Raw genomic sequence first — 17,500 nt, forward strand, 5'->3', positions numbered from 1 at the left:
GACCGGCAGGCCATCGGCTGGAACATCAACATCCCCGCCCTCCTGCAGGAGAAGTGACCGCCCGGCTGTGATGTTTTAAACGCTGAGAACATACACCCTGACCCCCCGCCCCATACCCCCGCTGTGACACTGCACTGATTTAAACTAGAACACCCCTCCCCACACACCCCACCCCCTCCCACACATTTCTGTTAAGCACTGCTAACAGAAGATCACGCTGAAGCCACCTGATGTGAAAGCTAAGCTTTTATAAAAAAGGAAAAAAAAGCTGTTGTTCTTGTTGTTGTTGTTGTTGTTGAGTTAAACAGAGGTCTTGTACACCGTGACTTATGATGACGGTGATGAGGTAGAGGATGCTGGGTAGTTCTGTGGAGAGGAGGCGCGCAGTGCTGGAATATCAGAATAGCGCTCATATCTGCTGTAGCCTCCAGCTTGTGTAGTCGTGTAGGACTGAGCCACACAAAACCAGCAGCTCATTCGCCATCACTAGGCTATGGGCGGAGCCAGGGTCCTGACGGGCCAATAGTGGGGTCACAGTGCGCTAGCTAGCAGCCTGCTCCTGTGTGTGTGTGTGTGTGTGTACCTCTAGGACCTGACAGCGTTACACATACACTGCAAAACACGTGACCGTCTTAACAAGCATTTTAGTCTTTTAATAAGACTTTTTTTTCCCCCCAAATAGAAAAGATTAGCTTGTTCGCTAATTAGTGTTAGGTAATGTTTGCTTGACAAGTGCATTATTATAATTTTTTTTTTTCATTGGTAAATTTTTTAATGAGTCAAACTGTCTTACTTCATTGGCAATATTTTCACCTTGTTTAGCAAAAAAGTAATTAAAAAAAGAAGAAAAAAAATGATTTTATCCGGTCACTTCTGAAACGTCTCATTCGCTTTTCGGGGGAGGGGACACGCCCTACGTCGTTGTCTGCACCTCTCGGAAAAGGGTGCCGTTTGTGATCCTTGCCGTTTTAGGAATAGGGCAATAACAGTACCACTCGTGTCCTTGTGTCAAGACGTGTGTGTGTGTGTGTGTTTCCGGTCCCTGAGGTCCGAGCTGTCGTGCCGTGAGGTTCTGTGTCCGTGGAAAACTCCACAGCATCATTATAATGCAATAACTGTACCCCGCTTGCGTGTGTCCACCATCTTGGATTTAATATGCTTGACGAATAAGAAAAAAAAAAAAAAACGAAACACTCAAGCAATGCTGTAGTATGTATCTGTTGGGGGGGGGGCGGGGGTTCAGGTTGTGTGTTAACTTTTCCCCTTCAGCTGAAAATTCAAACACCCCTCCGGTCTCATCGACACTCCTGTGTCTCGGCCGTTCCTCCGGAGCCGGAGAGTCGCAGTAGAAGCCGTGACGGTAGCTGTCCGGTTCCGCCCGCGCTTCGTGTGCTTCTCTAGCGTGTTCTTTTTGGCGTGTTCTCGCGTGTGTGGCCGTTAAATGTTCGGTTTTAGATCAGTATTTCGGCTGCGGGAAGACGCGCCTGCGGCATATACTCCAGCTGTTGTTACAAGCGCCTGTGCCGTGTTTGGGTCCGTAGCTCTGGTTACCACGGCGACAATCCCCGTCGCAGTGGTAGATGGGAAACGTAGTTTAATAGAGCAGCAAAGTGTATGTAAATAGTCACCACTTAGGAGAATCACCACTTAGGAGTAGAAAAAAAAGAAAAAAGAAAAAAAGGAAAACAGTCCTTTCTTTTGTCACGTGCTTTGGACCTCGTCGTCAAACCTTGAACTTTACCCATTACTTTACCCTCCGCTGTTGAACATATGCATGCATGCCCTCGTCAGTCCTTATTAATATATTGCCGTAGAGGACCTAGAATCTTCTGGAACTTTGTGAAAGTTCGGTCAGTGTGCCGTGACGAAAGGAGTATCTTCAAAAGAAAGGACAGCCTAAAAAAAAATAAAAAGGCCTGTTTGTGCTGCAGTGTTTGGGTGTCGGACATTTAATTTAGCGTAATTTGCGAAGGTTTCGCGTTTGCCTAAGTTTCTGCAAGTATTTTACAGTTCATTAATGGCGTTTTATATTGCATTTTTAAAAAATGTGCTTTTCTTATTTTGCCCCCCCCCCTCCCCTTTTTTTATTTTATTTTGAGGGATGTCTACCTTTTACAAAATATCTAGGATGGATTTAAGATTTGCTGCCTATCACTGCTTATGTTTTATGCTGTTACACCTGACTTTTTAATGCTTAATATACATGAACAAAATCTTATTTACAGTGGCAAGGCTTTTGAGTTTTTGGATGTTCCCCCAGGTAGTGTGTGTGTGTGTGTGTGTTTGTGTGTGTACGTGTGTCTTAGACCATAGATACCTGCTGCCAAATACTTAGCCGTCAATCGATCAATCGGGCGAGTTGCGGCGATCGTAAGTGGGAATGACGTCTTTCTTTCGCTGCCTGTTCTCACCGCCCCGCTGCCTGTGTCTCTGAGCCAGAGTAGGAACCACTCACCACTACGTGTCCCTTATAGCAGGTCTCTGTTGTCAATAGTATTCTGTGAGGACTCCCATTTCAGTCGCAAGGTCCGCACAGATGTCAATAACCTTTTAAATGAGCACAAAATGGCCACCGTCAGCCGGTTGGCGCCTGTATATGCTGTCTGTCGTTGCGACTGTAGATCATTTTTTAGTGTGCTGGATCTCCTGACGAGTAATCTGATGTTTAAAAAAAAAAAAAAAAGATGCTTTCAAATGAACCTCGTTCATTTCTATCTGTTTTGAAAACAACTGTAAGTTTTGTGTGGAGATGACTATCCAAAGGCTATAAAATCCAATAAAATGTTACTTATGTTTAATACATTCATGTGTCAGCTGTCCGTTTGTTGTGTCGCAGTTTAGCTCTTGTGAGTTGTGATTAAAACATGCAAATAAAAAGCAAGATTGTGGGTGCAGTGTATACGATTTTGGGGTTACATTTACATTTACATTTTAGTCATTTGGCAGACGCTTTTAATCCAAAGCGACTTAGAAGTGCATAGGTTCTACCATAAGTCAGAGCATCACATCCAGAAACTAGCAAAATACACAGGAAATGCTGTTCTAAACATAGTTGTCATCAGAAGTGCATTTTTTATTTAATTTTTTGGGAGGGGGGGGGGGGGGGGGATATCAGAAAGGAGGGGCAGGGGAAATCAGGAGGGAGGACTAAGGTAGAGTTTGAAAAGGTGGGTTTTGAGTCTGCGTCGAAATAGGGGGAGGGATTCTGCTGTTCTGACAGTGGTAGGCAAGTCATTCCACCACTGAGGAACCAGAACGGAAAACAGGCGTGAACGTGCAGCTCGACCGCCAGGTGCACGTAGAGAGGGAACCGTAAGGCGACCAGAGCTGGCAGACCGGAGTGGTCTAGCTGGGGAGTAGGGAGTGATCAGGGATTGTATGTAAGGTGGGGCAGTCCCCTTAGCAGCCTGAAATGCCAACACTAGGGTTGAGAAAGTAACCTAAGTAATGAGGATGCCGAGAATTATCAAAGTTCAGCATTTATTCTCCCTGACAGGAGAGGAAAATAACATTCATAGTTCATGTGAGTTTCACCCATCAATGAATTCACATTTGATATTTTTATTTGTAAATGTATTGTATGTTACAGCCATTACAACCACTACCAGCCAATCAATTCCACCTGCTTCTCAATGTTACAAAGTTCTGCAAAAAAATAAAAGATGTTCAAGATGGAGAATGAAGCATACATAAAAAAAATAAAAACCCTGAAATTACCCAGATAAAATCACCACCTGCGTTTGCTACCTTTTGTAAACCAATAACACTGCACTCCCAAATAAGCCCAAATAAAACCAATCCAGCAGTTGCTTGCGATTTAATGTAGTATATCATCTTAGTATCTTGTAAATTCCCTCCTATGCTGTCAGAAATAAAGGTAAATCAGGGAACATTTTTGTTCATTTTCCACATGAACCCTGAAAGGGACAATAATGTTCTTTGGGTACTAAAAAGTTTCGCAAGACAAATGATACACATTCATTATTAAGCCCATGGCTAGAGAGAAGTTTTTTTGTACCCATAAGCTACCACTCCAGTGACAAGTGTTTTTTTTTAACCACACGTTTTTGTCTTACCTTTTTTCCCCCTCAGTGTACATCAATCAGGTTCCCCATTATGCGACCTCTTGGTGTGGGAATGAGCTTCCCACAGATGTTAAAATGGCAGAAACCTCCCAGTCTCTCCCTAAAACTCGGACCAAAACATCCAGGAAAGACGTAGCGAAGTAGGCCAAGCAATGGCCCTTCACCCCAACGTTTCGTTACACATGGAAACGAAGCACACAAAGTTGAGTTCCCGAATGAAATGTTCCCTTTCCTTACAGCATACAGGCTTGTTTCTTTGCCGTTCTACCTGCTTCTACAGACACTGTTTTGGTAGATTCAGAAGGGCTTTCACATCTGAAAGACACCTGGGATGAGCGTAACACACCTGGCCTGAGCGTAACACACCTGGCCTGAACGTAACACACCTGGCCTGAACGTAACACACCTGGCCTGAGCGTAACACACCTGGCCTGAGCGTAACACACCTGGCCTGAGCGTAACACACCTGGCCTGAGCGTAACACACCTGGCCTGAACGTAACACACCTGGCCTGAACGTAACACACCTGGCCCTGTGACTGGAAACACACCTGGCGTCAGGTGAGGTGTGTGACTGCAGACCTCTGATCTGTGGGGACTGGACCGGTCGAGTGCAGCTGGCCTCGTTAAGGATTGGGACAGCGCATGGCGGCCATTTTACGTCAGCCTCCCATAGAGTACAGAGGTGAGGTAACGGTTCCGGAAGTAAAAATGCCATTTATATTCGCCGGAGAGAATTTGATTTGTTTATGGGTATGTATTCACAAATAAAAGGTAGACTGAGCTACCAGAATGTGAAACGATGGTGTATGCTCCTTTAGAAGCCATAAATCAGTGATTTCAACTTTGTCTTTAAAAAAAACAAAAAAAACATTTAATCCTTGTGAAAAACTACGCCACCCACAATCATAAAGTGCCGTTACCACGGAGATGGCCACCACTGAGTTTCACGGGTGAACAATCAAGAGTTTTCATCGGTTAGCAACCTGTTCCCCTCCAACATGGACCAACACTGCTATGTATACACAAGATGTATTTAATAAATTAAATATTAATGAATATAAAATATAACTCATCTGAAATGTATACGATTACTATCCATTTAAAACGCGAAAGTCAGTGGAAAGCGATTGGATGACATAGTTTGCAAATCTTTATGGGATACGTAGTTAACCGTTAACGACACCTTTGCCTTTTTCCCGTTCTCTAAAGATTTTTTTTGCTTTAAAAAATGTTTTATAATTGAATCTGGTAGCTGAGTAGTTCGGTTCATGGCTTAAAACACTTTAGCTAGGAACTTATATCCATATTGATGGGAAAAATGAAATGGGGAAAATCTCTTCCAGAACCATGGGGGTGGGCGATGACTACACCTCGGTACTCTATAACAAGGGTAAGTACATAAAGGCTGTGTTCAAAACCGCAAACTAAGCATACTGTTGGATATGGGCGGCCTGTAGTGTAGTGCTTAGGGTACATGACTGGGAGCCACAAGGTCGGTGGTTCGATCCCCGGTGTAGCCACAATAAGATCCGTACAGCCGTTGGGCCCTTGAGCAAGGCCCTTAACCCTGCATTGCTCCAGGGGAGGATTGTCTCCTGCTTAGTCTAATCAACTGTACGTCGCTCTGGATAAGAGCGTCTGCCAAATGCTGTCAATGTAATGTAAATACTACTTGTACTACATTTAAATGAAAATCAGCCTGAAATTTAGTAGGAGTAGTACGCTAGTATGCGGTTTCGAACCCAGCCCCAGTGTTATACCCAGGGCAGCCCTCGTGCGATTCCCCAGCTTCTGCAGAACACTGAAGTCCCATACTGTGCCGTTCTGAGCGTGTTTGCTTACCTGCCATTCTCCTTGGTGGTGAGCAAACAGAGAAAAACCTTTAAGACATGTGAAAAGAAGGGAGAAAATGAGGAGGCGCTGGCTGTAAATATCACAGGAAGTCCGAGCGAGAGCGAGAGGAAGCGGAGGCAGTGAGAACTCAAACGGGCGCGTGGCGCGACGGGATCACCGTGGCGATAATCTCCCGCGTTCTTCTCTTACCTGCAGAGGAGGGGTCCACACCCTGCCCCACGCCCCCGCTCTTTCAGTTCTTGGGGGTGAGAGAGAGGTGCAATGCTACAGGCTGAAGTTTTGGGTTCTGACATCCACAGGGTTTCCCCAGGCGGTACAGCCACCAATGTTTCATCTGAACGGAGTTGACCTCCTGACCTCTGACCCCTGACCCTCTGCCTATCTCATGCTATGTGGGCTGTTGTCTGTTGGTGAAGGAGAGAGGAACTGGTGGTTACTGACTGATCACTGACCAGTTGTCTCAACCAATCAGTGAGCTGCCTCAACCAGAGAGTGAATTGTCTCAACCAATCAGTGAGTTACCTCAATCAGACAGTGAGTCGTCCCAACCAATCAGTCAACTGCCGCAACCGGACAGTGAACTGTCTCAACCAATCTGTGAGTTACCTCAACCAGACAGCGAGTTGTCCCAACCAATCAGTGAGCTGCCTTGATCCGTCCGTGAGTTGTCCCAACCAATTAGTGAGTTACCTCAACCAGACAGTGAGTCGTCCCAACCAATCAGTCAGCTGCCTCAACCAGGCAGTGAGTTGTCCCAACCAATCGGTGAGCTGCCCTGGTGTGGAGTGACAGCCAGACCCCGCCCCTCTCTCTCTCTCTCTCTCTCTCTCTCACACGCACAGCAAGAATTGCTCCTGCTCCGGTGGCTTCCTGATCCAAGTCCCAAGCCCCGCCTCCTGCAGCGATTTGACCAATCGCCGCTTGGCACTTTGGTAGGTTGCTGCAGCCCGCTTGGCCTCACAGTACATCAGCCCAGTCTCAGCCACGCCCGGGAAGTTTGAGCCGAGCTGGGGAAAAAAAAAAAAACACAAAAAAACATCAGAAAATAAAATAAAAACACACGATGTGAAGACCAGGGTCACGTTCAGCCCCGACAAAACATAGCCAAACGTCTATTTAAGCAGAAATGGTGGCACATTGAACATCCTGTTGCAAACAGTGGGTGAACTGACTGACATAGTGCAGTTTGTTCCAATGGCAGCTGAGTTTGCTCCAAAGGTGTTCTCTGGCCTTTAAAGCACAGGCCTTTAGGTCTATTATTGATTCGGGCTACGCCCCCGACACACCCACCAAATGGAGGCAGACACCTCAAAGCCTGCTGTAAAACGTTGGCACACCGTTGGGGAAAAAATGTATCATTCAACACAAACCGTAGCACAAAGGAGCAAAACGTTTTCAGATTGAACACACACATCCCTCCTTCAGCTGAAATATGCGGCTCTTTCCAGCCTTCAAATAGAGCCCTTTGTATAGCGCTGTGTGAAACGTGCGACACAAATAAAGCTTTGCTCACTCGCTTTGCTCTGAAGATCGTTCACATTCTCTGTGCTACAACTACGCATTTTCATTGATGCAACAAACCCCCAGAAATACAGTGCCAAATGAGTCAGGGAAAAATAGCCTTTTCAGGACGACGGTGCTCAGTCTTGCGTGTGATATTTAGCGCAAGGGGAGGACTGACTAACGGAGGCCGTTTGAGTGCTTCTCAGTGTGTCTCAGTGTTTTTGTTCTGAATGTTCAGCTTGAATCAGCACAATTTGGGCCACTAATGATGTGTGCTAAAGACATTTTCATTATGGAAATTAAACCCCTTTGTTTCACTAACAGAATGACAATGTAAACTGTAAAAAAATATAAAGGGCTTCAGGCTGTTCTATTAGCATTTTGGCTCCTATCAGACAGTGAGCCTATGCTGGCCCAACATCCCACCACTGGAAGCAGTGCCAGTGCTCCACTTGCAGATGGATGGGATCAGGCAGATCATCTATTAAACATCATCTATCATCTATTAACAACATTTCCCTTGCTATTTGGAGTATAAAAGAGTTGAAGGTGTTATAAAAACACTGTGGGAAAAAAAAAACATGCGCCGTGCCCAAACAAGCCATTTGGACTTGTGTAACTTTATGTCAACACAACTATAGTATATACTCATTTACATATGTCCAGCTTTTAGCTGGAGCAAATCGAAGCGCTTGGCACAGAAGCCGTTCAATTTGTTGTTGAGCTAGCCAGCCAAAGTTAAGTGAAGTTGTTGAGAGTTAAGTGAATGTTAAGTTGTTGATAATTAAGTCACAGTTAGGTAAAGTTGTTGAGAGTTAAGTCAAACTTAAGTAAAGTTGCTGACAGTTGAGTAAAAGTTAAGTAAAGTCGTTGACAGTTAAGTCAAAGTTAAGTAAAGTTGTTGAGAGTTAAGTGAATGTTAAGTTGTTGATAATTAAGTCACAGTTAGGTAAAGTTGTTGATAATTAAGTCACAGTTAGGTTAGGTACAGTTGTTGACAGTTGAGTAAAAGTTAAGTAAAGTTGTTGACAGTTGAGTGAAAGTTAAGTAAAGTTGTTGACAGTTGAGTGAAAGTTAAGTAAAGTTGTTGAGAGTTAAGTCGCTGACAGCTGAGTGAAAGTTAAGTAAAGTTGTTGACAGTTAAGTGAAAGTTAAGTAAAGCTGTTGACAGTTAAGTTGTTGACAGTTAAGTGAAAGTTAAGTAAAGCTGTTGAAAGTTAAGTTGTTGACAGTTAAGTGAAAGTTAGGTAAAGCTGTTGAAAGTTAAGTTGTTGACAGTTAAGTGAAAGTTAAGTAAAGCTGTTGACAGTTAAGTTGTTGACAGTTAAGTGAAAGTTAAGTAAAGCTGTTGACAGTTAAGTTGTTGACAGTTAAGTGAAAGTTAAGTAAAGCTGTTGACAGTTAAGTTGTTGACAGTTAAGTGAAAGCTAAGTAAAGCTGTTGAGAGTTAAGTTGTTGACAGTTAAGTGAAAGTTAAGTAAAGCTGTTGAAAGTTAAGTTGCTGACAGCTGAGTGAAAGTTAAGTGAAGTGCTGCTCGTGTCCGGGCCGTGGGGACTCGCCTTGCTGTGGAGCCTGGCCCAGCGGGCGAAGAGGGCGTGTTTGCAGAGGCGTGACGACGCCCCTGAGTCGCGCCTCCTGCCCGTGGAGGCGTTGATCACCTCCAGCTGGGCGTCGCCGGCCGTCCAGTTGACACTGAAACAGGGCGATTTGCCCACCCACCGGCCATCGCTGCTCCCGAGGCCTGGAAGGGAGGGGCAGAACGAGGTCAGTGGGGCGAGAGAGAGGCCCCTTCAGACAAACCCTGCTTCTCCTAGCCTAGCATTCCAGGCTAGCGTCTCGGCAAGGTGGGTGGTTCAAGCCCCGGTGCAGCCATGATAAGATCTACACAGCTGTTCAGCACAATGTTTCCCCTAACCCTGCATTGCTCCAGGGGGGATTGTCCCCTGCTTAGTCTAATCAACTGTAAATCGCTTTGGATAATTTGGAAATAATTGTAATGTAATATAATACCTAAGGGCAATTTAGACTCTCCAAAGAACCAAATTGGACACCACTGCGCAGCCACAATAGGAAATATTTGACAAAGAACCAAGAAAAAAGAAAAACTATGTTTTTTTTTTCTCCACTGAACACACTTAACAAAATGGCTTCATTCTGCAGCACGTTCCAATGGGCGGTTATGAAAAGCCCAGTGTTCATTGGAACATGCCACGGAATAAAGGCATTTTATTAAGTTTGTTCCACAGTAGAGTGACTTGGTTTTTCTTTTCTCTGTATTATTACCCCGATACCAAAGATACCCCGATACTGTTTTACTCTAATCGGGTTAAGCGGTGTTGGCTTACACAAGTAATAAACAAACAGACCCATTGTATAAGGCAGTGGCAGAGGAAACCCTCTGAATATTTTCACATATAGTACTGTGCAAAGGTCTTAGCCATCATGGATTTTTTGTAATTGTATCTTTTTAAATGTGTTTTCCTGCATTAATGTGTCATTATTTGTGAAAGTATCTTTTACATTACATTACGTGGCATTTAGCAGACGCTCTTATCCAGAGCGACGTACAACAAAGTGCAAATCAATCACAAGAACAAGTGCAAAAGTAGACCTGAGAGGACAGTACAAATCTTTGTTTTATGGACTTTTTTATACACGTGCAATGTGCCTAAGACTTTTGCAGGGAACTGTATTTTTGGTGCATGTTACACGGAGGACCGCTGTCAGTGGAGATGGCACGGCGGGACGGATCTTACAGCCGAGGAGGGGCTGGTTGTGCCGGTAGGGCGGGGGCAGGGGGCCGACGCGCTCCAGCCGATGGGACACCATCCTGGACAGGTGACCTGTGTGACGCAGGCTCCCCACGGTGAGGCTGGACAGGTACACCGGCTCCAGGAAGTGAGAGAGGAGAGAACCCTGCACCCCCAGAACATTCCACCTGAGGATGGAGAGCGCCATCATAATCATCATCATCATCATCATTACATCATCTCCATCACCATCATCATCATCACCATCATCATCATCATCATCATCTCCATCACCATCATAACCTCCCCATCACCATCATCATCATCATCATCACCATCACCACCATCACCATCACCATCACCATCATCATTATCATCACCATCACAACCATCACCATCACCATCACAATCACCACCATCACCATCACCACCATCATCATCATCATCATCATCATCATTACATCATCTCCATCACCATCATCATCATCACCATCATCATCATCATCATCATCTCCATCACCATCATAACCTCCCCATCACCATCATCATCATCACCATCACCATCATCATTATCATCACCATCACAACCATCACCATCATCATCACCATCACCACCATCACCATCATCATTATCATCACCATCACAACCATCACCATCACCATCACAATCACCACCATCACCATCACCACCATCATCATCATCATCATCATCACCATCATCATCACCACCATCACCATCATCATCATCATCATCATCATCACCATCATCATCACCATCACCACCATCACCATCACCACCATCATCACCATCATCAGCGTCACCATCACCATCATCAGATTACGACCCAAAAAACAGCTCATTCACTGACCACTCTCTGTATGAAAACACACTTCCTGATATCAGTGCTGTATTCACTGTTCTCATTCCTGCTTCTTTCACCATAATGAATGGTTTCACTCTGAGCTGGTGGGTTCTGCAGGGCACACGGAGGTGTGATGTTATCTATCCATTTGTCTATCAAAGATTTCTGAAATAAGTATTATTATTCATAATTTAACAATCCCGTGAATTTCTAATCCTGAAATTAATTAATTCATATCTATTCGAAAGAGCTGAAGGGCTTAAAATGAATCTATATTTAATATTTAATATTTAATCATATTCCCCACAGTGTGAAGAGACTGGAATTCAGTGTCATGGTAATTCACTTTGGCCCTTTAACACAATGGGTATAATAATGCCTCTCATAGATACCGCTCTGAAAGGAAAGCTGGATGAAAGTGGTGGTGTTGAAATGAGACTGTTCTGGCCTCTGAAGGCTCCACATTCCTGCAGCACTTCCTTCACAAAATGGCCGCCGATCTTATTTCAATGACGCAGGTTAGGCCCTCAGCGTGCTCGTTTGAAACTCTTTGAGCCCGGTCTCCGCCGAACGGCCAAGACGAGACCAGACAGGGCTAGGGAAATCTCGGAACGTCCACGTTTAAATCTCAAAACGTCCGTGAGTACGGACTAGGCAGTCGACACCAAAGCGCGGAGTAAACAAATAAACAACCGTTTCCACGATGACCCAAGTTAACTGTAACGTTAAATCACTAATTGTTCTAAAACTTTGGGGCTTAAGACTCGACATACTCAGCGGTTCTTAAACCGTCTCGTCTCTGTTTGGTGGAGACTGGGCTTTACTTCACAAAAGGGTTTACTGAGTGAGGAGACCAATCAAGCCAGCTCATACTGAACCAACAACGCTGATCTGTTTATCCATCCGTCAATCCATCATCAATCAACTAATTAATTCATTTCATATGTTAGGCACCCTGCTGAAAAAACTGCTTGAACAGCTTTGAAACAACTGGTAACTGGTTGATGAGCTAGACCGTACGAAAGTACGGTTCCGAGTCCTAGCGTGACCATACGGATACAGTCAGCATCCTTGAAGAAGACCCATGCTCTGGAGGACAAACAGCCAGCTTGTGTGCCCTCTGGACAGAACGCTCCCACCTGAAGCAAATATCAGGCGACCTTTGCATCTTATTCTAATCTCTTTCACAGCGGCACATTATTTAAACCGGGACCCTCTCTGACCACTCTTTAATAAAAAAAGATAAGTCCTTTAATAAAGTTAAACCTTAAATCAATATTTCATGTCTTCGTTCTCAGCGCTGAAATGTCAGGAGCTCTGTTCCCTGACAGAGCGGAGCTGCTCACTGTTTGGAGACAAAAAAAGCTCAGGGATTCAGGCTGGAGCTGCCTGTACACTGCCTGTGCTTTTTCTTGTGTAATTTAAGCCTTCATACAAATTTTGCTTTTGTAAAAGGCACATTCTAATGCTACAATTATCAGGAAATGTGAGTGGGACATTGAGTGGACATTTGAGGCCAGTGTTCTGCACCATTTTGAGTTCACGCATTCATGCATGCACAGCACGGCTACTATCTTTGAGGGGTGTGGAGCAATAACAGTAACGGTCTTAATTCAATAATAAAAAATTACATTACATTACATTACATTACTTTTCCATACATTACACACATACACATTTTACACAAATGACTATTCCAGATGTGAATCTTATTTCAGAAATGTTATAAGTATGTTGTAAGTTATGTCACAAGTTATAAGTTCAGCAGCCTGCACACCCGACATGACAGTGGGGACCCATCGCGCGATTTTGCCGGTGCGGGACGTGGTTACCACGGCGACAGGGGGACTCACCGCGCAATTTTGTCGGTGCAGGACATGGTGACGAGCTGCTCCCCCTGCAGGACGGCGTCCCAGGCCTGGGCGGGGCCGCGGGCGCGCACGGGGAGCGTCCCCTCCCCCGACTCGATCTTGGTCCGCAGGCGGCTGTGGATCCGCCGCGCCCAGCGCTGAGCCCTGCACCCTGGGGGAGGAGCCAGGCGAGACCCAGGCTGAGCCTCAGGCCTGCGCTGCAAACCTGTTCTGTACAAATGCTCTTTAATGCTCTTTAGTGCTCCCTAACGCTCTTTACTGCTCTCTAATACTCTCTCTTCCATGCTCTTTAGTGCTCTCTAATGCTCTTTAATGTTCTTTAACGCTCTCTAATACTCTTTCATGCTCTTTAGTGTTCTCTAATACTCTTTCATGCTTTTTAGGGCTCTCTACTGCTCTTCACTGTTCTTTAACGCTCTCTAATACTCTTTGATGTTCTTTAGTGCTCTCTAATACTCTTTCATGCTCTTTAGCGCTCTCTAATACTCTTTCATGCTCTTTAGTGCTCTCTAATGCTCTTTAATGTTCTTTAGTGCTCTCTAATGCTCTTTAATGTTCTTTAGGGCTCTCTAATACTCTTTAATGTTCTTTAGTGCTCTCTAATGCTCTTTAGCATTCTCTAATACTCTTTCATGCTCTTTAGTGCTCTCTAATGCTCTGTAATGTTCTTTAGTGCTCTCTAATACTCTTTCATGCTCTTTCGTGCTCCCTCTTTCATGCTCCGTAATGCTCTTTAAAGCTCTTTAGTGGTCTCTAATGCTCTTTAATGTGCTTTAGTGCTCTCTAATGCTTTATAATGCTCTTTAGTGCTCTCTAATACTTTCATGCTCTTTAACACTCTCTAATCCTCTTCCATGCTCTTTAGTGCTCTCTAATACTCTTCCATGCTCTTTAGTGCTCTCTAATACTCTTTCATGCTCTTTAGCGCTCTAATACTCTTTCATGCTCTTTAGTGCTGTCTAATGCTCTTTAATGTTCTTTAGCGCTCTCTAATACTCTTTCATGCTCTTTAGTGCTCTCTAATGCTCTTTAGCACTCTCTAATACTGTTTCATGCTCTTTAGTGCTCTATAGTGCTCTCTAATACTCTTTAATGTTCTTTAGCGCTCTCTAATACTCTTTAGTGCTCTCTAATGCTCTTTAATGTTCTTTACACTCTCTAATGCTCTTTCATGCTCTTTAGTGCTCTCTAACGATCTTTAATGTTCTTTAGCACTCTCTAATACTCTTCCATGGTCTTTAGTGCTCTCTAATGCTCTTTAATGTTCTTTAGTGCTCTCTAATGCTCTATAATGCTCTTTAGTGCTCTCTAATACTCTTCCATGCTCTTTAGTGCCCTGTAATACTATGTCATGCTCTTTAGCACTCTCTAATACTCTTTCATACTCTTTAGTGCTCTCTAATGCTCTTTAGTGCTCTCTAATACCCTTCAGTGCTCTCTAATGCTCTTTAATGTTCTTTACACTCTCTAATACTCTTTCACACTCTTTAGTGCTCTCTAATGACCTTTAATGTTCTTTAGCGCTCTCTAATACTCTTTCATGCTCTCTAACTCTCTTTAGTGCTCTCTAACACTCTTTAGTGCTCCTTAATACTCTTTAATGCTCCTGAGACTGATAGAAAAGAGGTGATGCAATAGGCATGGTATTTCCCATTCAAGACTTGACGAAGATTACTGCACTATTTCCACTGTTGTCCTGTGATTTTATATTACAGCCCTGTTCTGTAGTTTGATTATTTTATTCCTGCCTTCTGTAAAACACTTAAATAATGTATCTGTATGGTGAAAAGAGCTCTATATCAGTTCTGCAGTGGGGAGAAGAGCTCTATATCAGTTCTGCAGCGGGGAGAGTAGCCAGGAATGAGCGCAAAGCGCATTGCTTTCGGCCCCTAGAATTATTAGCACTTTTCTCCACAATTACGATGGCAGTGTCTGCTGATAATTACGCTGGTGGGAGGGTTACAGTCTTCAGAGAAAGGAACTAAGTATTATGGAACGGTAAAGCAAAAGCAATTTTCTTATCTTTAAAAGCTGAATGTCAAAAATGGGAAAAGGCTTAATGACTAACCAAATTAAGGTAAAATCCCTTCTTTTATTCCACCAAGAAATAAATAAAGAAAGAAAACTGAGCCATCAGCATAATGACAAGGCACCGGCCTGACATTTGGAGAACAGAATTACCTGCTACTACTAAGTCATTTGGCAGACACTCAAAGACAAAATTACTGCAGTTCTAACCAAGAGCAGCAGACCAACAAGAGAATTCTTTTTTTTTTTTCCAGTTTGAATTTACAGTATTAAATCAGCATCTTTGGCAGGCAGTTGCTGACAAAAATTGAAAGGTTCTTCAAAATTGTAGGAGTTCAATATTTTAATGTATGACTACCCACAGCAGCTATCATTAAAACATGTAGCTGCTTTAAAAATCAGGAACGCTTTCTTTGACGGGTCTTACATAAGGAGTTGTACAGCTCTTCTGCATGACCCGCCAAAGAAAGTTTTTATCAAAAAATCAAACCTAACCAGCATGGATACTCCTCTCAAAATGTCAGTATGCGAGTATGATAAATCCATTCTACGTTCGTGAAATGCTAAATGTCATATGCCAAATGGCTGAGAAAATCTGCAAAAAACGTCTCTGAGCGCTACAGGCTAACTCGCTCAGAAGGTTTCGTATCGCCTGTTACACGCTCTACGCAAGGAACGCACGCAACGACGCAAGGGCCGTTTCTCACATCCGTGGGCCGTCCCGACTTTCGAAACGCACGGAGACGTGCTGCAATTCCACACATTTCTGTTAGTGACGCCAAGTGTCAACAGGACGTAAACACTGTTCAACCAACAACTACACACAAAGAACACAAAGAATAATCATTAATTAATCATTTACGCTCCAAGGATACTCCAGCCAGATTAGCCTAGATTGCCACCATGTGCATTGGCAGTGTACACTCAGTGAGCGCTTTCTTTGGTTTTCGCCGATCCACTCAAGAGGTTTGACGTGTTGTGTGTTCAGACATACTGCATACCACTATTGTAATGTGTGGTTATTTGCGTTCCTGTTACCTTCTTGTCAGCTTCGACCATCTCGTCTCACCTCCATCTTTAACAACCCATTTCTTCCCACAGAACTTCTGCTCACTGGATGTTTTTTGAACCGCTTGACCACATCTGCATGCTTTTATGCATCCAATTGCTGTCGCATCATTGGCTGATTAAATAGCATGTCATTAGCATGACATAATATAACATAATGGCAGGAACATAATTCAGCCCAGCGTTGCTCGCCTTTCCCTACCTAAAATGTACTTCCTGCTTAGTTTGCCTAAACGCTAAATTGGATCTAGCACCGAATCAAGCCTGGTCTTGAAAACCCCCAGTGTTTTAATAACGTCTATGCTGGCTGTCCTTGTGTAGAGTAAGTAACAGGCGTTGTGTAGAGTGTGTAACAGGCGTTTTGTAGAGTGAGTAACAGGCGTTTTGTAGAGTAACAGGCCTTGTGTAGAGTAACAGGCCTTGTGTAGAGTGAGTAACAGGCCTTGTGTAGAGTAACAGGCCTTGTGTAGAGTGAGTAACAGGCCTTGTGTAGAGTGTGTAACAGGCGTTGTGTAGAGTGTGTAACAGGCCTTGTGTAGAGTGAGTAACAGGCCTTGTGTAGAGTGAGTAACAGGCCTTGTGTAGAGTAACAGGCCTTGTGTAGAGTGTGTAACAGGCCTTGTGTAGAGTAACAGGCCTTGTGTAGAGTAACAGGCCTTGTGTAGAGTAACGGGCCTTGTGTAGAGTAACAGGCCTTGTGTAGAGTGAGTAACAGGCCTTGTGTAGAGTAACAGGCCTTGTGTAGAGTAACAGGCCTTGTGTAGAGTAACGGGCCTTGTGTAGAGTAACAGGCCTTGTGTAGAGTAACAGGCCTTGTGTAGAGTGAGTAACAGGCCTTGTGTAGAGTGTGTAACAGGCGTTGTGTAGAGTGTGTAACAGGCCTTGTGTAGAGTGTGTAACAGGCCTTGTGTAGAGTGTGTAACAGGCCTTGTGTAGAGTAACAGGCCTTGTGTAGAGTGTGTAACAGGCCTTGTGTAGAGTGTGTAACAGGCCTTGTGTGGAGTGTGTAACAGGCGTTGTGTAGAGTAACGGGCCTTGTGTAGAGTGAGTAACAGGCCTTGTGTAGAGTGTGTAACAGGCCTTGTGTAGAGTGTGTAACAGGCCTTGTGTAGAGTGTGTAACAGGCCTTGTGTAGAGTGAGTAACAGGTGTTGTGTAGAGTGTGTAACAGGCCTTGTGTAGAGTAACAGGCCTTGTGTAGAGTGTGTAACAGGCCTTGTGTAGAGTGTGTAACAGGCCTTGTGTAGAGTGTGTAACAGGTGTTGAGTAGAGTAACAGGCCTTGTGTAGAGTAACAGGCCTTGTGTAGAGTGTGTAACAGGTGTTGTGTAGAGTAACAGGCCTTGTGTAGAGTAACAGGCCTTGTGTAGAGTGTGTAACAGGTGTTGTGTAGAGTAACAGGCCTTGTGTAGAGTAACAGGCCTTGTGTAGAGTGTGTAACAGGCCTTGTGTAGAGTGTGTAACAGGCCTTGTGTAG

General features: G+C 44.2%; 2 protein-coding genes across 2 annotated transcripts in view; one reads left to right on the forward strand and one right to left on the reverse strand.

The window, feature by feature from the left end:
* The window catches only part of LOC133137984 (WD repeat-containing protein 37-like), a 35,604-nt gene extending 32,802 nt beyond the window's left edge, over positions 1-2,802 (forward strand). The window contains exon 14 of the mRNA XM_061256422.1: positions 1-2,802. This exon is cut by the window's left edge and continues 75 nt beyond it. Within this exon, the coding sequence (XP_061112406.1) occupies positions 1-57 (57 nt within the window). The 3' untranslated portion in view covers positions 58-2,802.
* Positions 2,803-6,771: 3,969 nt separating this feature from the next.
* LOC133137357 (double-stranded RNA-specific editase B2-like) overlaps positions 6,772-17,500 on the reverse strand; it is a 77,032-nt gene continuing 66,303 nt past the window's right edge. The window contains exons 7-10 of the mRNA XM_061255583.1: positions 12,912-13,080; positions 10,202-10,383; positions 9,005-9,186; positions 6,772-6,948 (exon numbers count right to left, since the gene is read on the reverse strand). Of these exons, the coding sequence (XP_061111567.1) occupies positions 6,772-6,948; positions 9,005-9,186; positions 10,202-10,383; positions 12,912-13,080 (710 nt within the window). The remainder of the gene's footprint in view (positions 6,949-9,004; positions 9,187-10,201; positions 10,384-12,911; positions 13,081-17,500) is intronic.

Source organism: Conger conger, chromosome 9, assembly GCF_963514075.1.
Source record: "Conger conger chromosome 9, fConCon1.1, whole genome shotgun sequence".
NCBI lineage: Eukaryota > Metazoa > Chordata > Actinopteri > Anguilliformes > Congridae > Conger > Conger conger.